General features: G+C 34.9%; 1 protein-coding gene across 1 annotated transcript; it reads right to left on the reverse strand.

Moving 5' to 3' along the window:
• Positions 1–288: 288 nt before the first annotated feature.
• Positions 289–22066, reverse strand: LOC143453464 (sodium/hydrogen exchanger 8-like). Its single transcript, XM_076954809.1, has 15 exons — positions 21744–22066; positions 16827–17011; positions 16661–16741; positions 16442–16500; positions 12861–12944; positions 12586–12722; positions 12185–12328; positions 11891–12035; positions 9999–10101; positions 5222–5338; positions 5022–5104; positions 4781–4892; positions 4332–4477; positions 2091–2306; positions 289–1133 (listed from the first exon to the last, which is right to left on the reverse strand). The coding sequence occupies exons 1-15, from the start codon at positions 21881–21883 to the stop codon at positions 1029–1031; spliced, it is 1857 nt and encodes a 618-aa protein (XP_076810924.1). The 5' UTR covers positions 21884–22066; the 3' UTR covers positions 289–1028.

A 22066-nucleotide genomic window follows, 5' to 3' on the forward strand; every position in this document is an offset into this window, starting at 1 on the left:
ACTTTGTTCAGAGTGTAGATGCTTGGAGTGAGTAACAGTTTTACCCTTTGCCAGCAATTTTCTACATGTTTCGGTTTGGTTGTTAAACAAATATAATGGTACAGCCCAAGTTGTCATTCTACTCCACTTTTTACTGGAACGGTGTTCCGCCCCAATGCTGTTACGTCATCAAAAAGTTGATTTCTACTTTACAGCAATCAATTTAAAAACTTTGTCTGGCTTAATACGAGCCACGATACACTGAACAAGTAAACGAATTAAACAATTAAAGAAAAGAACAAGTGAAAGTGAAGTGCTATTAGTTAATTTATTAAACTTTATCAAGACATTCTTGGCCCCCAGGCTAGGAACCACTGCACAATGTTATTCGTTTATAGTTATACTGTAACCGTATTTGCAGGCAGCAAAATATTCGTTTCAGCATACGTTCGACGGAACGGAACTCTCGATTTTGACCCTCCCATGCGTAACAATCGACACGTTGTTGTATCAGTGCGCCTCCAATAAAAAAGCGCTGCAATTACCTTTAATTATATTGAAGGGCAAACGTTTATTAAATAAAGCGGTTATTGTCATACACACCAAAAGGCAAGGAACGAAAAATGCCATGTGCAATGCTCTCACGGAAATTTTATGTACAATGTATATGTTTTAAGAAAGATTTAAGCAAACATTAAATAAAAACACATATTCATGACTTGTGTAGATCTAAATTATACAACTGTAAACGTTAAAGTAAAATTTATATTATACAAGTTGCATTTAAGTAGTAAAATTCTGACAAAATAGAATAAACGTACGGTAGGTGCACGGTGTTTAAATCATAGCATAATAACGTACTTTAACGTGTTAAAAAACATCGGCTTGCATCTAATAAAAACACAAAATACTATTCTTTGGCAATTACGTAAATTACCAGATAAAATGAACGCAACACAATTCACCACCACACCAAAGGAGTATACATGGGCCGCCCAAATGCATAATTAAATATACGTCTTTCATGTTCAGTATGAATTGCAATTAGATCAAATTTCGGTTTCCTCATCATCCGATGGGCTGGGTCGACTACGAACCTCTTCATACCACTTATTTGTGAGACGCTGCATTTCGCTTCGATTCAGTATCAGCTCCTTAAAGTAATACAAATTTTATTTTTCTTGTCATAAGAAATTTTATTGAAGTATTTTGATGTTGATATGGCGTCATAATTAACTTCAATTTCCTTAATATAAAATTCATTTTCAGGGCGATCTCACTAATCTGGTATCATTCCAAATCTATTTAGATCCGAGGTTCCTAACCGAGAGTAAATTTCACTTACCATGGAAATAAATTTAATGAAACAGGAATTATGAAAACATGTTTTGCAATTCTTAAAGTTAACAAAGCTTAACACATTAATAACAACAAAAGTAGTTCACAGATCTGCCAACTGATTTATTACATTTGGGTCTTAGATAAATATAAGATACATTTTGCCTAAACGGCATCTTGAGTATCTATTTGAGGAAATACAGGAAAGTTTAACACATTAACAAAAACGAAGCTGATTTTTAAACTCAACGTAATTACTTATAGGCGCCTATTTTAAAGCATTGTTGTTCTCCTCTTTAGTTTCATATCTCACTACAGCTGTAAACCAAAAAATCAGTAAGGTTGAGAACCTCTATATTGGGATGCACTTAACAGAAAATCGAACACTTAAAAATAAAAATAGCAACAAACCGAACTTGCATTTTTCCCGAATCCTAGGAACAAGTTCTTTGGTAAGCAAATAGCCTAAACGTTTTTGTGGCACAAGCAATTGCAGTCAAATGATTAAATTTCTTTCAATATAGATTAACTACAGAAGTACGCGACACTTCAAATCTCATTCCCAGAACAACCATTCTACCGTGCATTAATCATTGTAAATTTAGTCGCTTCATAACTGCAGATGTGAAAACAAAGCGCATGAATGGCATATTTGGACACCCTGAAAAGAACTCGAATTCTTTGGCTAGTATTTTACAAGATTCAAAATTCAGGATTCGGAAAAGTAATTTTACTACTCTTCTACAATGTGCATCCTTAAGTTCAGCACGTACTCTTTTTGTGATTCTCCTTGTAAAAAATGGCACTAAATATTTTGCATCAATATATGCAAATCCTTTCAGGCGAAGATTTTCTCGGAGGTATTTCTCTTCATATTCTTCTTCTGTAAGTTCAGAAATGTGATCTGATTCAATGGTTTGTCCCATCTCTTCAGTTTTACTCAGTGTCAGGGTTCGATGATAATCTCGCTTGTCGTCAACTTGAAGAAACTAAGCATATTATTGTTAAGAGTATCAAAAAATGTTATCCTAAACTATTTCTTTATGAACATATTTGAGTACGGTATAACTGTAAGCATATTATTATAAAGAGTATCAAAATATATTATCCTAAACTATTTCTTGATGAACATATTTGAGTAACAGTATGCTATAACCGTACGCATGAAAAATATTTTCATTACAATAATGTCTAAATCTTTTATACAATTAAACAGTATCTTATGAAGAGTTTACTAACAATTTACCTCTAATATTGGTAAACGTTTCATCAACAAACACACGATGATTACAACCTGATTGTCACTACTATTAACACCCACCAATATCAGCAAACCCATGTACAACACCTTATACTACAAGTTCTACAACATTTACTTGAAGCTCTTCTTCAGGTGTGTACATAGAATGGGAACACACCAACCTTGAGTTATGGTTTCCAAACAACTAAATTAAGTAAGTAAACAAATCATCTTTTTATGACTTTCCAAAAGTGACTGTCAATATTAATTTGTTATATTAAACTGTAACATTTCAAAAAGAGGTCATGCAATAAACCATATACAGTTAAAATTCCTTAATTAAAAAATAAAAGGGGGGACATATTACTTCAAGCAATCCAAAGTCAGTGATAAATAGCCATGAAAATGTCACTGGGTCAAAATAGATGCCTTTAAAGGGGGATGCTTTAAATGTAGTACCTATTATGTTGAACAGTTACAGCTGTTTGGGTTTTCTACCCTCAACCTATACCAGACTAGCTTGCAAGGTCATCATAAAATAGTGTAACATTCCTGGAATCATTATTTTCTTGTTTACAGTCCAGTAAGACTTTTAATAACCGTAAACAGGCAGTAATGTATGTCGTGTCTGTACAATGTTTGTATTAGCGCCACCATGTGTTTATTGATGTGTTATGTTGGAAACACTGCGATCATGTTGCGAGTTGACATTGGCAAGTAAAGTCATTCTTTTTGGAGCATGTAAACGAGGAAATGTTACAATGTATAGATCTCAAATCCAATGCTTGTTGTTTCTAGCCAATAATATCTAGCAACTACTTACTAACAAAGCAACTCAACATTAGATTATATTATATTATAGTGCAGGGGTTTTCAGTTGAGGGTGTGAAAAGTGAATTCTGGAGCAGCAAACTTTCCGCTATATTATTTAAAGGTTTACATGAAGTAAGGTACAGGTTGTGGTTTCAGCACCACCTGCTTTTTCTATAATGTTTTCAGGTCATAAAACTTATTGTCTATACCTTCATCACCTATTTCAACTTAAACATTGCGCAGCATATCAAAATTTGCGTTTTGCTTATATACGGTGTGTCACAAATTTAAGTTTCCATTATTGTTTACATCATAATCGAAAGTGCAAAGTGCGAGTAATCTGCTTTTTCACATTGTATATCTCTTGTGACATGTGTTTTGTTATTGTTATTGGAATCACCATTGGTGGGACACTGATTAAAAAGAACTTATAAAGTCCTGTGGTAACAAGAGTTCTCTTATGCATGCATTTTGATGAGACAGACTGAGTTAAGTTCCTAGTTGAGTTAAACATTGGTAAGTGTTTTTTTGAACAATCATATCATACATCAGTAACAAACCAAAAGCCTAGCTCGAGATACATTGTTTAATATGAATTACTGAAATATATTCAAGACTTGCTTGCCCTATTTCTTGTAGCGTATAAAGCTGCAGCTGCTGTTGCTACTTAACCAACCAGTCCAGCACTGACAAAAAGTCGAAATCAGAGACTAAATAAACATTGTTTCCAGAAAGAATTGAGAAACAAAAGTAATTTGCAGTGAACAAATAGGTTCGAATCATTATGTCCGGATTTGTTAGTAAATCGTCTTGAGCAGTGAAGTCTTATATTTTGGCAATATTTGGTCTGGCCTTCCATACAAAGTATATACAGATTGATAAAAAAATTTACAATTCCAATGCGAAACAGGCAAGCACTTCATTTTTATGCATAACAAGTAAAACGTTTGAGATAAATTACCTTAACAACAGGAAGAGTTGCACCTCCTAACACAAGTATAGTGAAAAGAACAATGATGAGTGAAGTTGTAATGATGACATGTCGCTTTTCCACGGTGTCAAGATACAAATGGAGGCTAAGAACATAACAAATAGCACCACGAAGACCTGGATATCAAAACATTACATTAAAAATCAGTGTGCCCACAATTATTGATGTACCGATATGCAAAAAAATAATTGATTATGGTTTTAAGTTACTACGTAATCTATTGAAGTGTCCTGTATTGTAGTGAAAAAGTAGAGTTTATATTTGTATTAATGTAGGTTACAGAGACGAAAAATAGAATAAATAGTAACCAAAGGTTAAAGAAAACAAAAAACAACCATAAATCAACTTCCTGAATACTACAAAAATGAAGCAGAACGAAAAAAGAAACAAGTGACAAATTAAGACAATGGTAAACTTACCACTGAACCACATGATGAATTGCATGCGCTTAGTAATCTTTATTTCACGGAAATGATTCAAAACCCATGACAAGGGGTAGATATTTAAAAATCTTCCAACCAGTAATAGAATCTGAAAATAAATACAAAATTTCAATACTTATATATGAATATATATTCAAACTTTACGCTTAGTCACAATGATCTCAACTTGAAATATTATAATTTATAATAAAACAAAAAATAGAAAAATGGGACTTACAATGCTCCATATGACAAATGCAGGTTGAAAATTATGCTTGAAGCTGAATATAGCTAATCCCAGATAAGCAAAAACACTTGTTTCTGAGTAGAAAGACAAATTAGCATTAAGCCAACTATTGATATAACAGGGAAATACTCTATTGGTGTGAATAAATCTACAAACCTTTTCAAACTTCACATTGTCTTACATGAATGTACCTGCCATAAAAGAGAGAGCTCTGAGAGTCTGTTGCATGTTAATCTGTGTAACCAGAGATAGGTTATTGTGGGTGTAATGTGACATCACAATTGCAGCCAGTAAGATAGCCATAATACCTGAACAGAACAATTTCAAACATTACTGTCATTCAAACACCATTTACATGTCTACAAACTAAAAATGCATAAAATATCACTAATCACCACTAAGAATTAAAAAAATGTGCCTTAAGTACTTTAAAAAATAGCAACAAGTAACATACTATTGCCCAAGATACCTGAAAAAATGATCATAACACAATTTACTTAGCATGGAAATGCATGACGTTGTTAACAATTGAAAATGATCCCAAATAAAAGCAAATTTCCATATTATTATATGTGTTTATCAATACCACTGTGACGGTTCAACCCACCAACTGACTGATTAACAAAGTATTCTTGTGGACTTGTAGCCAGTGGTACATATGTGTATTATATTACAGTATTTTTGTGGAACCGGCAATTTTGTCAAACTGTCAATTTTTTATACTTATAACACTTTGATGTTTGGTTTAGGTGAAGCCATTTTACATAGCAACTTCAACCCGCTTTGCAAATGTGCTTTTCTCTCATTTCGAAAAATTTTACACATCTGTTTGAGCACATCATCTCGACTCCCATAAATGGTGTGACTTAAGTCTTAACTACAATGTCATGAAATATTGATAGTTTAGTTGATTTATGAAGAGATATGATATAAATAGGGAATTCATATGTAAGCTTAAGCACCCAATTCTTCAGTATCACCAAAAAGTATAAATGAGCAATCCAATAGCCAGCCTTTTTATCTCACAACAGCTGCTCACTTTGGCGCATATTGTTGTTCTAAAGCTATCTTTATTGAAAACCAAGTTTTTGATGTTTGGAAATTAAACAATTTTATCTATTTAAGGCTCTGGTTGCCTGTACCAGGTATCAAACTCTGCACTCACACGATTGTAAACTCAAAGGAAATTAACTCAGATAAATAAGTACCAAAGCAAGTGGAAGTTCTTACTTGCATTGGCATGCTTCTCTGCTTAAGCTCGCACATGTCAAAAGGGTACTCCTTTGAGGGGAGCCATGAGATGTAAACAAGGTTATTAACTGATTCCCGTTCTTGTGTTTGTCATTTAAGATTAGGGGTGTCAAACTCAAATCGGAACTTGGGCGGGAATTTCAAAGCAAGGTGAGGGCTGTGCCAAAAAAGCGAAATTTGAGTTGGGCCTATTTATTTTAAATATCTTTAGTCTCCCAAGCTTGGCTATGTGATGGTGGCATTTTTTACCTCACTGTACTGAAAATAACAGAGCAATTAGCACACAGTAATATATTAAAAACTTATAATATATTTACAATCTTAATGCACTGGTTGAACATCAGCCAAGGTTATCTGACATCAGATTTACGTTTCATGTATTTACAAGTAACCTGTCATTTATTAATTGAATTGTGCCATTTAAATGCCAACATGGTGTAAGAATGTTTGCTAGCTACTTTTGATTTGGTTTAATGTAGTAGTAAGGTTTACAAATGTTCGATTTTTTCTTTTAGTGCAACGTTTCTTAACCTTTTTCATCTGCTTTCCCATTAAAGCGAAGCAACAAAACCAGATTTCCCTATTTGGTTTTCAAATTTTCCTGGCTAGAACTCAAGTAAACTTCACTTTAATACACGAGAACATAACCAGCCAAACATATAACAGAATGAAAGTAAAATGCGAATTTGAAAGAATTTCTACGTTTTTCTTAATGCCAGCACAGCAGAGATAGTCGTGTCAATAATAAACAAAGATGATATTGGGGCAATCACCGACAATGTTGTAGATGTAATTAACGTACAAAATCTTTTCAAGACAGTTACTAAACTTAGATTGCTCAATTCCTCTAACCAGCAATTGAGGTGTGAGTTAGCAACACCTCTCTGAGTGTGCAGTGTATTGTACGATTGTATTTAGTGATTGGACGAGCATTTCAAAGCGTATATATAATAGTAGGCTGTAGCCTAAGCCGTATGTATGTTTAAGACAAAATTTTTATATGTGTATTATTTTCCTTTATAAAGAAATTGCACAGGTTATTTATTTCCCATGACTTGCAAAATTTTCCTCTGACGGGAAATTTCGCACTGATTAATAACCGTTGTCCTAGCACATTCAATTGACAAAATCAATTTCACAGTTCAAAAGAAGATTATTTTGGCATGATAGAAATGTTTTAACCATTTTTGTATAACTGATCAAACCATTCTGGACAAAATGTAAAAAGTTGAACGAATTTCGAGCAACTTTTATAGCATTGCTGCAGCAAGAGTACACATGCTTTTTTCCCAAAATTTATTCTCCACAGGTCTGGGGCCGGATTAAAATGCTGAGCCGTATGTTTGACACCCCTGTTTTAGACACAATTAGCTCTTTAATGTAGTTCTTTTTTCTTCTTAATCTAGTGCCGTTTTAAATCCATGCTATTATACGCAATTTGATTTTACTATAATATTCTGTGAAGTTCAGATACTTCGTTAAACCAACATTTTTCTACGAAACAAAGTGCTATGGATTAAGAACATCAATCAATTGCTGTTACATCGTCATACAGTAAGCTATATACTGTGGAATCCGATTGCTCAGTGCCCAACATAGCATTTGAACACTGTAGGAATTTTTGAATGTGAGTTTAATGCATTTATATGCAACAAATACATAGAATACGTAACTATGATGTTTATCTGAAATCTATTGTCTGTTTTTAATAAAAAACTGTAAAAGACTTTACCAAAAAACTTAAACTTCACTAGAATGAATTAAATACTAATACAGTACTTAAATTATATTTACCTACATTGAACAAGATATTCGTGCACAAATATTTTGAATACTTAAATATAACTCAGTTCATTATATAATACTGTGCAGTAAAGTAACTATGTAATCCAAGTTTGATAGTCAGCAACACTATACTAAAGATGTAATGCCTTTTGGCAAGGCATTAACAAACACTTGCTTCTGATCATTGGGATTCTGGTGAAAAGATCCAAATTCGGGCAACATCAACTAAAGAAATACCTTCAGAATAAAGTTGTTACGTTTCCCATGAGGATAATTATTGCTATCAAAATGCTATGCTATGCCATGCTATTGCTATCAAAATTGTAAGTTAATTTTATGCAATGGATCACGGTAACAAATAAAACCAGCAAATACTAGGTTAAAACATGCATACAATTTTAAGTTTTATGGTTATAAGAAATATAATATAGTAAGTATTATACGGATTCTCTGATTAAAACTTTTGAATTATTTTTCAAAGCACAGGCAGAGCAGAATACAAAACAAATTGATCGATCTCGTGGGGTTATTTGATTGGATTCATATAAACATTCATGGATAACACACACTTTTTTCAAAACAACATACTTTAGTGTAAAACATGAATCATACCTGAAAATCCAGCTGAAAAGTTCAAGTATTAACAGTATGAATACCTGTACTGGCATCAACCATATCAGCAATAAAGCATCGACTGCATTAATGAAATAGTACGCTTTGCTGGGGTGCACATTGTTAAAAAATATCAACATAAACTGTTACAAAAGTTAACCTAACTTCAAGAAAATTTCTACCATTTTTGATTTAATAGCCCAGCAATTCAGCCTAGTACCATAGTATTATGTAGTGCACACATCTCAAAGTCTAATTATGCAATACCATACTGCAGTTCATAATATTTACTATTACAATAAACATTATTTCATGGTTATACCGTAGTACCATTGTTGCTTGTTGACAAAATGGATTTTCATTTATATTTTTAGGCTTAAAAACGTGTTAATGTATTGAACATGTTTAACAATCTGTCCGTTCCAAACAAGTTTCTGATAAAAAGTTCCACCTTTGTAAATTAATTAAAGTTTATTTTCTGATAACCCTTGATGACCTAATCCAGGGTGGTCCAAGCCCTAGCACACGTGCCGCATGTGGCCAGAAGACAAATTTTGTGCGGCCCGCAAATATTTTTAGTGCAAATTCTGCAGTTGTTACAGGAAAATACACTTGCATTTTATTTAAATGGTTTGCTTTAGCTACAGCCTGAGAACAGTCGCACATCATTAAAGTGCAAGTCAATATATGATTATTATGGGGTGATAATGCCTTTTTTCGGCGAGCTTCACAGTATTGCGTAGTGATACATTCTCGCGACGTTTTTAGCTTTTTGTCGCAAGCACAGTCACAAACAAGTAAAAAGTATCAAGGAGTACATTATCAGTCAGGCAGCAAAGCACCAACTCAATTAGAAAAGTAAACTCAGTACTTTGCTAACATTAGAGTTTCATTTGCAGCCCACAATGTTTTCCTTAAACCTTGACGTGGCCCTTATGCTCGCAGTCTTGTACCACCCTGACCTGGTCTATAACCAATTTGCAAGAAAAAACAGAATTCCTAGTGTGCTTTGTACATGACCATGAGTATCATGATTTTATCAAACTTTGGGATTTTCCGCAATGGCTTTATAGTAATTAAATTCACTATGACAATGAGCCTACAACTAATTACAACTGTGCCGTGAGATTGCACTTCATAAAGTGACAAACTGCAGCCATGCGGTTGGTTATTAAATAACATTGCAAATATCATTTTCTGTAATGTCATAGTTTTTAATTGTTATAATTAGTTACAGGCATCACTACCTAGCAATAGAGTAATAGTAAATATTTCTTTATATATATACATGGCTAAGTTAAAACCCAAATCATACCCAACCTGATAATTTTAAGCTTTCTGCCAGACCATAAGGAACATATGCAAAGATAAACATCATTCCAAGTTCCAGTGAAGGTGTTTTCCGAAGGTCAACATGCTTCATTATGTATTAAATAATTGGTCAAGAAAACTGCTTTTTTATGTTCAGTAATATTACATGACATTAAAGAAAAATTAAGTCTAAAGTTTGCAACACTAATAATTTGTGGACAAAATCATATCGTCTGTGGGCTTGATCTGGAGTCAAATTAATTCTGATACGTTGGTACAGTAAATTACCGTATGTTGAGTGTGGTTAGTTACCTTATGTCATTTTCAGCAATTTACAGCAATATATATACTGGCGTATAAGCCTCCTCCCAATTTTTCAAGCCAAACATATGTTTTAACGAAAACCTGACAAATAAGGTCCCCTTGCGTTTTTCATCTGGGACAAAAGTTATGCGTCATAGCGAAGACGACTGTTTACCATTACTTGAACGTCATCCAAATTCTGTGCATTGACGTTCTCGTTTGTTACTGCTGCAGAAGGGTTCCATGCAACATTAAATGCTAGCGTTTGACAATAACCGCAGAAGAACAATTTAAAAGTTAAAGTTAAGTCATTTTGTTCATCTTTTTTCTTTGCTAGTAGGCAGGGTTACCATTCCGTGCTTATTTTCAAGTACAATGTCTTAGAAAATACTAATGTGCTTATTTTCACTTGAGTGCTTCTTTTTAAGGCAGAGGTTCTTACTTTGTGCATTTCGAGCCCTTTAGTATAACATTTTGTACCAAAGGGATAACAAAATTAAGAACATGCAAGTGTCCCGTCTTTTTTTATAGGAACATTGATTGCCTTCTCATATTTTGTACTGTGTAAGGGAATATTTTTCTTTCGTTTCCTAGTCATCCTTATTTTTTAGCCCAGACCGATGGCAACCCTGCCAGTAGTTAATGAAAAAAAGACACGACAATCTTAAATGGCAAATGCTTGATCATGCTAACATGATAGCACAAAGTTTGTGATCTATAAAGACAATTGAGCTTTTGCATGTGAATCCACTACCTGCCAATCTAATGTAGGCCATGGGTCAAATTTGCAAGTTAATTAAATTGTGCTGGCACACGCAATATTATAATTAAGGTGATAAACGCGAAAGAGATAACCATATGTCAAATAACAAATTATCGCAACCGGTCTTATTTCATCTGTATTTTAAACACAGTTGTACATCTTTATGCTGCGTAGTGTTATAGCTTTAGTCTGATAGTTCTGTACATGTCACAGCCTTCCGTTACATTCGCCTTTTTTTTCTGAAAAGTCTTTAGCAAAATGACAATGCAGCGCCTTGTTGCCAATACGAACAGCTGAGATGCTTTGTCTGGTTAAAAAATTTAACTGCATTCCCATTAAGACATTGTTTATAATTCAAAGTTATCGTTTTGAAACGTGTTTGATAAATGTCAATGGTAAAGCATAACAACAACGTTAGTAACGGAAGTTGAATGTCAGCCAAAAGCATCTCAATTACTGGTATGTCCATGCTCATGATTTTCAACAATTCAACCGACTTGAATAATTACTTTGCGTGTAAAGTTCCTTAATTTTGTTGTTTGAAGGTGATCATGTGTGGTCTGTTTCTCGCATGAACGGAGTTCGGTTGATTGGACATAATCTTTTTTCCAGATCTTTAGTCGGGCGTATAAGTCCCCTCTCATTTTTGGCCTAATATTTTCATCAAAAAATGGGACTTATACACTGGTATATACGGATACATCCTTTTTCCCTTTTAATGAGAGTTACACTTTAATATACGAAACACCAAGTTTATGTATTGTAGAGTATTCCTAAACTAAAATATATTTCCTGTGTTATTACACTGTAGCAATTTTTGTATGTGTAAAAAGGATATCAGTGCGCTAACAAGTCCAATTAGCACTCCAACTACAGTAGATCCAACCATCATACGCAAAAAATTCCCCACGGCAATAAAAAATGCAGAAGACTTTGTTGCATCCTTGGTAATAGTATCTGTTTGCAATTCCTGAAATGTGCTACAAAGAAAAAAGAAAATGCTATAGTTTCACAAAATTGAATTAGTAATTGAATAATTATGGTTTGTGATTAAACACATTAATAATTTACCAATTCTGCAATTCTTACAATGTCATAATTGTTCCAAAGCAATGTTGAGCATACTCACTTTGTAAGAACAATAGAAACAGCATCATTTAAAATACTTTCCCCAAACACTAACATGTTAAGAGTTGGATCAACATTTAAAGCCTTGAAAATAGCAATTGTTGCCACAGGATCAACTGCTGACACAAGAGATCCAAAAGCGAAGCTACACATAGAATGATAAAAATGTTTCAGTTAAAATCCTGTTCACAGAAGTATGACAAGGATCAGCGAAGTGATATGTCATATCTGGCAATACTGGATTTGTTTAGAGAAGTAAATGCTCTTTACATAGGTTTTTGTTTCTAGTAAGTTCATACAAAATTGTTTCCAAAATCCTCAATTTCAACCTTCCAAATAAGTGAGTCATAATGTATTTTATCTCATGATAATCATTATCATCATTACTATAAGTCACCTCACCTGTCAGTGAGAGTTAAGTTGTACGCAATTCCTGCAACACCCATCAAATAAATACCACCTCCAACAACCATTGCAGAAATAAGAGTGCCAAAAACAGCAAAAAGAAGAATAGAGCCAAAATTTTGAAAGAAGTTTCCCTAAATTGTAATATAAACGCAAAGTTGCGTTTTTATAGTTTTTTTTATAGTTCTATAAAAAAGGTAAAAGAAGTTTATTCTTGTAGTAAGTAAAGCAAAATACATCTACAAATCAATGCAATCTAACTTGAAACATACCTTATGCAAATTGTACCCAGCCTCAAAAATAATTGGTGGAAGTAACATCAAAAAAAATGTATTCGGAGATAACATTTCCTCAGCCTATGAAAATATGTAAATAATCCTAATTGCTTAATTATCATAATATTCTATTATAATTATAAATGTTATTTTGGCAATAGATTTCTAGTGCATTAGTAAGATCATTGTGGCACAATCACAGTAATAGCTCAGTAGTCTTATACATTGAAAAATTGTTGTAAACAGTACCATTATCTGTTTCTGTATTATTATGAAATTGCTGTTTTTGTATTCACAGTTGCACGTGATAGGAACATGTAAAGATTTGATACACTTTGATAATTACGTACACTTCGGTGCATTAAGACAAATATATTGGACTAAAAACAAAAAGAGTTATACGGCAGACCTTAAGTCTGGCCGAAACATTTTTGTTCTGTTTTTCAGGTATGGTACAATACAAATATATGTATAACCAAGAACGTCAACGCATAATGTTAAAGCAGTGGGCAAACTCCGGAAGCACTGTAAAATGAATGCAGTAGGTAGACCGTAACATGTAAAATAGTTGCATAGCACTCAATGGCTTTCTTATATAGTGCGATACAAGCACTTACCAATCAGCACAATAAAGAAAGGTAAGTTGCGGCAACACACATGGGTGCCAAACATGAAGCACTGCACAATCTCAACAGTTTTTACAAAGCTGCTTGTGGTTGAACCGTAGTAACCCAGTATATAGCAACACAAAAACAAGATATAGGTTGACACTCTGAAGGTTAACTTTATTTTTGATTGTTCTACACGAGCTCTTGCAAACATAAGCTTGCTTCATCAGATGTACTACGAAATGGCAAAAAAGATTTCAAAATTCCTAGGTAAAGATCTGCTTGGAAAGAACAAACGCAATTGTGACATAATATCTACATGTCATAAATGCAATTAAAGAGGTGAATAGTGTGCTGCCCCTCAATGCTGTAATCAAGGTGGTTATTAGAAATTAAGTTTCGTAATATGGTGATGCGCAAGTCATTGATGTTATGGTCCGGTAAGTTGAAATGCTCAGCTACGGGTTTATGGTCATGTTCATGACAGATATCGCTTATGTGATTCGTAAATCATTTTCTCAAGGTTGATCCTGTTTCCCCCACGTAAACTGCCTTAGGTCAGTGTTGACAACAGATGGCATAGATGACGTTAGTGCTGTTGCATTGAAATCTTCCACTGATGAGATACGTAAATCCGTTAGGCCCGACTACTCGCACAGTTGTGTAGATGTAAAGACGCAGTTAATATCTAGTGTGTTGGCAGGAGAATGAGGTTGTCGGTAAGCTATTAGACATTGGTTTGGAAAGATAGCAGTGAGTGCAGCATCAACATTAAGGATCCCTTGTAGATTTAAGCTATATGTAGATATATATGTAAGTGTAACAATATATGTAGATATAACTATACGCTTTATGGGTCTCAGTTGAGCAAAGAATGTCATGATGAGTGGAGTCCTATACAACTCTTGAGGCTTACGTCTGTATTCCATGAGCGGTTTCTTTTTGGCTTTTTCGATTTGCTCTTCTATGATTTCGTTTTGGTAGCCGAGCTTTGCAAATTCCCGGTGTAATTTACAGAGTTGTTGGTCTCAGTCTGAAACGGATCGGATCGCCATTGGATAGGACTGATAATTTGGTGGAACTGGGGTTGTCAGTGGATAAATTAACAACTTTTTCATGGAGGTGGTATTAGAGTTGATAGTTGTCATCTTTGTGAGAGAATCGTCTCTCAAAGCAGTCAAAGATTTGAGTTTGTTTTTCTTTTTTGTTACAAGAGCGTTAAATTGCCTCTAATTATCGCCAAATACCACGCTCGTCTCGCAACTTGCTCAACGACTTTCACCATTTTCCTTATTATTATTTCAACTATGATTTCTATAGCGCGTCACGAGTCTTATCACCTCTTACACTTTATGATGTTCTTTCCGGTTCAAGTGAAGTTTGGCTATTGCCAGTTTGTAACATTTCTATCTTGCACGGGTTCAGACTGCAGAGTTTGGCAAAGGCGCATTCAATACCTGCAACAGTGTACCTATTCAAGCTTTCTCCAGTGCATTTCTAGGCTAACAACTTAAGTTGATTGCATTCTTCGATGTGAGGGGCATCGTCAAATAGGAGTTCTTGGCACAAGGCCAGATGATCAAACAGCATGCCTACAAAGAGACAATGCAGCGTTTGATTCGCTCAGTGCGCCAGAAGAGGCAAGAGTTGTGGCAGGGCAACACATGTGTGCTTCACCATGACAGCGCACCTGTCAACACTGAATATCCGAGAGTTACTGGCCCAAACGAACATCACTGAGCTGGAGCAACCCTTCCTACTGGCCCGACCTGACTCCTTGTGATTTTTTCCACTTCTCAAAGCTCAAGGGGGTCATCAAGGGAACCCGTTTTGAAGATGTGTACGGCATCAAAAAGTGCGTTAGATACAGCGAGATTACTTTGAACAGGTTAACTTGTAGTTTGGGTTTGAAATAGATCTTTTGTGACACTAGTCCTGGAACTTTTCTGACATACCTCGTATGTGGGATTTAGTCTGTCTGTGTGTAGGTCACAAACCGGAAAAGCTTTTTAATGGCGGAATCTAAAGACGCCAAATTTTCACAGAAGGTGCAACTGATAACCGGAAAGATTATAACGTCCTTCGATTGACCTCCGGAGGCTGTACTGGGGTCTAAAAACCGGCTCCGAGATGCTTCTTTCGGGTCGCTTTGGAGAGAAAATGTGTATGCTTGCGGATCCGGCACATAAGCTGGCCGAAAATTTGTAAAACCGTTTACTATTACAGACATAGTTGGATTGATTTAGACAATTAGAACATTTCTAACACAGTGAGACAATCGTCATTTCAACCATGTAATCGCTTTCTGTTTAACTGCGGAAAAAAGCGAGGAAATCGAACATACAGAGCCTCACTCCGGCGAACAAAGCAAAACCAGCAAGCAATATTCACACCTTGCAAATTTTAACTCATACGTTTTGTGACGTCACAATTCCCAGTCTGACTTAATATGCGACGTGTAGGCTAAAATTAGGCAGTTGTGAATATGCGATGACTAGGCAACTTCAACTACACAACAATATTGCCTACCTCGGGGCAGCGTTTAACAACAAGAAGCATTGAAAATAAACACGCTTAGATCATGTTTCAAGATTTATGGTTGTGCGTGTTGAACTTTTAAAAGTAGCTATTTCACCGTACGTACAGGTTCATTACGTGGCCTGTTATTAAAGATTGGTACTTTACTGGGGAGAATTGACAACAGTACAAACGACATTACTTTAAGCAACGGGAGATAACAAAGATGCTTTGAAACACAGCGGATAAACAGTAGCAGGGCTGGGCGACGAAGACAAATAAAAGGAATCCTTTTTTGCAAATCAAAGGTGCCATCCACCGGATAGCGGCCAATCTAATATTCTAAGCAATATAATACGTACCAATCATTCTAATTTATTTAATTAAGAAACTAACGGTTTCTTTCTTTAAAGAACTTTCTGACCAATTCAAGAAATTAGTTGAATTACTTACCAACCAATCACCCAAGCCAGCAGTTTGCATAATTTTTACAATGCCCCCAATGGCAGCACCTGTAGAATAGTACAATACAAATATTTCACCACAGTTCAGCTTTCAAAAATTCTTAATTTTCAGTCATATTGTAGTGACTTCAAGCAAATCAGTAAATTACAAAATACAAAAGCAAACATATTTTATCTTTGACAAACGAAAAAATTAAAAAATCCATACCAAGAAACACAACTGCAATGCTTTCCGGTAAGAAGTGAAAATTGAATCGCAAAAGAACATGAGTCAGCAAAATACATAAAGCTAAACAAAAATCGATGGTTAAAATTTGACAGCTTTTTGTTTTTTACTTTATATTACACGTAAGAAAATAATACACTTAACTTACCAAGAACAATCAAAATGAAAAATATTTTCATGCTATCACTCTGTTGCTGCTCTTCTGCCACATGTCCAGCAGGAATTTGTTCAATAACATGTTCCGCTTTTGCTTTATCCGACTCTTCCGATGGGATTTCAATGGTGGCATTGTGCTTGTCGTTCACAACTTCCACAACATTCGTAGCATTAACCCTAATATGAAGAAGTTGCACATATTTTAGATACCCAAATAATTTGGTTAGTTTGAGTTTTGCAAAATGTGTTTTTTATTATTATCATGTACAACGTTGGGAAAATTTATTTATTTATACCAACAATACGAGCTCGCTAGAAGCAAAACAATTGCTAGTAAATCTACTATAAATATACTAGTAAGTAGAAAACAAATCCTAGTAAATACATAATTCTACTACAGCTAACTAGTGTCAGACTTAAGCAAATGTTCATATAGATACATGAAAATTAAATTGTAAAGGGCTTCATTCCGAAATAGCTGCTAATGACAAAGTCCAGGGTGTAAATAACTTTGCCCCATTGCTTGTTTAACAAAGCAATTTTTCCATTTCAAAGTTACCCAAGTGCTATGTGATTGTATTAAATGCCTGCTTTAGCAGCAAATGTAACAATGCTAGACATAATTAAGCAAATAGCAAATAAATTAACAATGTCTTGAATATGTTTCGTCGTTCTTGGCACAACTTTTTTAGTCATCTTTTGTAAAATATACACATAAAACTGTATTGAGTTGATCTTTCATAAAAATCTGTTTGCTGTTATCTAGTCCAGTCTATTCAAGTCAAGATGAGGTAATAACGAAGGTGTTTTTCTCGCAATCTGGGGAATGCGGCTTGCCCTTTTTCTTAATTAAAATTCTCAATGACAATGAGAGCAGGATAATAGCATAACAACAAAAACAGGTCAATTCCCTGAGGGACATATTGCAACACCAGAACAGTCTAAATCCACCACTGACCTTGAGAAGGCATGTATGCTATGACGCTAACTCCTGTTCAGTAGAGCTGGTAAACAGTTCCAAATTTGGGAAAGTCGGGCAAAAACAATACTAGGATAAAGATTATCATGCCATACTAGCACGCCAACTTGGTTAGAATTCCGCACAGTTTATTTCAAGGCAGTGTATACATTAACTGCACTATACGCAATGACGCCTATGATTACGTTAGGCAAAAATTTTCAGGTTAATTAACAAAAAGTAATACTGCAAAAAGTTGGACTGGTTTTAGCATACCGACAAACTTGTGCCAGATGTAAAATCCCATTGTTTTATGTCCAAATCACCTTTGCCGGTTTGTGCAAACATTAGCATGCGCGAAGCCGGTTCTGGTATAAAAAAGGTTGGAGACAACTGCTATATCAATAGTGTTGAAATGATTTCTGCTATGATCCGCCACAGCCAAACCTGACAGCATGATGATCCACTAAATACGAATAGTAAACATATTGCACATGCTTTAATTTTTATTGTGTCCTATTCCTGTAAATCAGTGGTTCTCAACCTGTGGTACGCGTACCACTAGTGGTACGCAAAGTCATTTCAGGTGGTACGCGGTAAACGCAGTTGTTAAAACTAAAATTTGAGTTTTATCAAGATGAAAAAACCGTAATTTTTTAAAATTTTATTTGCAACAGAAAAATCCACACGGAGAGGTTGTTTAGATGTCTGCAACAGTACGCGAGGACAAGCTGCTTAACTGCAGTGACTGACGTAATAAACGTGTCTGTTTTGTTCATAATCGGCTATTGTTTTCTCCCTATTGTTCACAGTAAACACCATTTCCCTACACTTCACAGTACACAGTAAGCTTGTTTTTTGGCAAAAAGGTACATAGAACTAGGAAGTAAGGTGGAATATCAAATTGCTTAGCTTTCCTTGTGTAAACAGCTGCAGCATAAGGGGAAGAAATAGACTGCTAGCTTATTTTTTGTAATGGAGAGTAATTTTTAGCAAAACTCAACAGTAACGAGTCATATTTTTGCCGATAAACAGAACCTGGACTATTTTGTTTGGGGTACAGCCGTACACTGTCCTTCTGGATTTTCTTTGTTAACTTCTCAGCATGAGGCTTACGGTTCTCACTTGGTGAGCAGGGTTTCCCTTCCATGATGAGCATCAAAGTTAAGAGTCGAAATCGCCTCGACACTCCTGGACACGATTTGCAATGGGCTGTGAGCTCAGTTCCACTCCGCATGGATCAACTTGTAGAGAAGAAACAATTGCAACCACCACATTAAGTTTTGCCTTGTTAAATTGTGTTATTTTTCCTGGGCCGATTTATTTGCTAATCAGTCCCTGTTAATAATCCTAAATTATACATTTTGGGTTAAGTTGAGTTTGTTGATAATTTGTTGGTACGCAGCAACATCATAGAACCTCCAGGTGGTACGCTGTAAGAAAAAGGTTGAGAACCACTGATGTAAATGTACCCTACATTGTAGGGGCTACAACATATTATTAACTTTGTAAAAGTCAAAAGTGAAGTGTGTTAGAGTTGCAAGATTGTTTCAGTGAGAAAAATGATAAGTTGGTTTAGATCTCACAATAGCATCGAATCGAGGCTATTTGTCACTTACGGATATCTTCAAAAGCTCATGAAGATGAGCATTTGTGAGTCTCATTCTATGCTTGTTTTTTTACAAAAATCATTGATGAAAACAATGACTCACAAAGGTACATAGAAGCGAAGCAAGGACCGTTCTAGCCAGCCTGGTTATAAATGGGTACCTTTCCAAGGTTACAAGTGATAACCGAAACACATTTGGATCTGCGATACAAATCTCATCTCCTTTAAGATTACACAGTTCTATCTGCATTTTAGACACCAGCAATGCATATTCAGTGGAAAGTTGGGTTTTCCAAGTGCCATAAACATCAGCAGTCAGTGGATGAGAGATTAGCTCTATAACTGAACTGATTTCATAAAATTCCTTGAACCTGTTACAGAACTCAGTGTCCAAATTTTCCATAAATTCAAAAAATTAATTTTAATACTGACAATTGGTATCCACATGAAAATACTGTAAAAAGTATTTTTTTTAAGACTACATTGGAAGATCCGGATCGAGATCCGCCACGTGAAAGTCCCTGTGATTTACCGTCAAAGGTCCTAATTAGGTGCACTTTTTTGAAAATATCAAATTACACATTTGCTTGTGCATAAACTTGCATTAAGTCATGCTTGGGTGAAAGGTGGTACCTTGTTTATAGTAACAGTTTAAAATAAAACCAACTACTTTTCATGTAATTAGCAATTTGTGCTGCATTTTTATAACGGACGAAAACATTAAATTAGCCGCACTGGTCTGCAAATAAACGCAGTGAGTATAGATGTTGAAAAACAATTCAATCGATTTTTTTCACTACGCACATGCTAAGTACACAGGACAGACGATGTACATTTAAATACCATAACATATAACTGTATTTTATGACTATTCTTGTCACTTAACTGGCTCAGAAATTAATAAGTCACTCTGGTAAATCTGAGACTATTCTTGTTTATTATCTCATAGACCTAACGCTATTAAGTGGTTTGTTAACCTAAGAAAATGGATGAGTACAGCAATGGACTAAGACGATGCTTTTGACAGCAGGATAGTTCTAACAGCAAAAACATGTTCCGAGAAAAAGTAAAATCGTCAATATTTAGTGGCATCAAGATTAGTTGATTGCTGCAAAACGCTGCAAAGAATATAAATAAACAACAACACTTGAGAAAAAGCAGTAAATCACATTAAAACCCTCATTTCCAACTGGTGTCTATTTATAGACTTCATGCCACTGAACACAGGTTCCACTGAAGTTAATTTTGGAACACGCCACTCGCTCCCTTTCAGCAATACAACCACGAATAATGCTGTAGATAGAAAAGAAATCAAAATCTTTTGCCATATGGTTTGGGATAGATTTTAAAATGTCTCCTTGTCCAACGTGTCCATTCTATTCATTATATTCTATTTCATTGCTTAGGGCGAGGGTGTCAAACTCAATCGCACCAAGGGCCAAAACTCAAAACTTATTTAAAACCGCGGGACGTAAGGATAAAACTTGATTGAACGTTTTGTGACACGAGTTGGAACAGGCAGCGAAACAACACCAAATTATTGATGTTTTTGATGATTTTTGACTGGGCTAGTTTTGATTATTCTTCTCTTATGTCATTATGTTTCATTAATCAGTCTCCTTGCAAAGTATTGAAGAATTAACAACAATAAAGAAAAAAGCAGCCCAGATTATAAGCGTTAGAATTAATCTATTTATTCTATTGTATGGTGTGCTGCTGTATTGTGCAATTTGTTGTAATCTTGTTTCTTGCTTGAAAAAAGTAAGTTATATTGTACAATGATCTCGCGGTCCGGAAATAGTTCAATATAAAAAGTAGCAATGCGGGCCAAATTTTATTGTAAAGCAGGCCGGGAGTTTGACACGTATGATTTAGGGTGTCCACTTTATCAGGTTTTTGCGCTGGACATGGGTGGAAATAACTGTTTTATGAAATATATTTAGCATATAAAACGTAGGTTTACATCGTATAAGACACCAAAGACAAAAAGGAAATTAAGTGCGAAGTGTCATCTCATGACCACTCACGTGAACTGCGTTTTTTTACGTGCAAACCACAAAATGCGTACCAAATCCTAGAAAACGTTATTGATTCTAACTCTGCAAAAGATTTAAAAATGTTTTACATGTGACCAAAGACTAAATCGGTCCATTAGCAAATGATATAAAAACTTGTTCAAATTTCCAACCGTGGAAGGTGCCACAAAAAAGTTCAAACAGCCAGTGCGAAACATGTTATTGGCCTTAAATCAACGGCCTGGTGAAATACGTTTAGATTTAGGACATATGCCATGCAAGTCACAGAACACATCTTCACATCGTTACATGCTATATAACGCTTACCCGGAATCAGTCTCTTTTTCTTGGTTGGTACTTGTTTGGATTGAAGCTTGCTCATTTGTACTGGATGGTTCAGAGTTAACAATCAAGCAATGTAGTAATAAAACAATCCCAAAAATGCATATTTTCAGGTAAACCATCATACAGTCTTAAGTATTTCTTGACAACATTCAGATGAGCTCAGTGGTTGAAGAAGTCTTTTCAAGAAGTCTAAGTCTTTCAATTTCTACAATTCGATTCGGTATACAGGTTTTGAGAAATATATACCAAAAGGTATTAAAAAGTTCAGCTATTATTTCTAAGTAAACCTCTTATATTTCTTACTT

This window comes from Clavelina lepadiformis, chromosome 4 (genome assembly GCF_947623445.1).
Source record: "Clavelina lepadiformis chromosome 4, kaClaLepa1.1, whole genome shotgun sequence".
Taxonomy (NCBI): Eukaryota; Metazoa; Chordata; class Ascidiacea; order Aplousobranchia; family Clavelinidae; genus Clavelina; species Clavelina lepadiformis.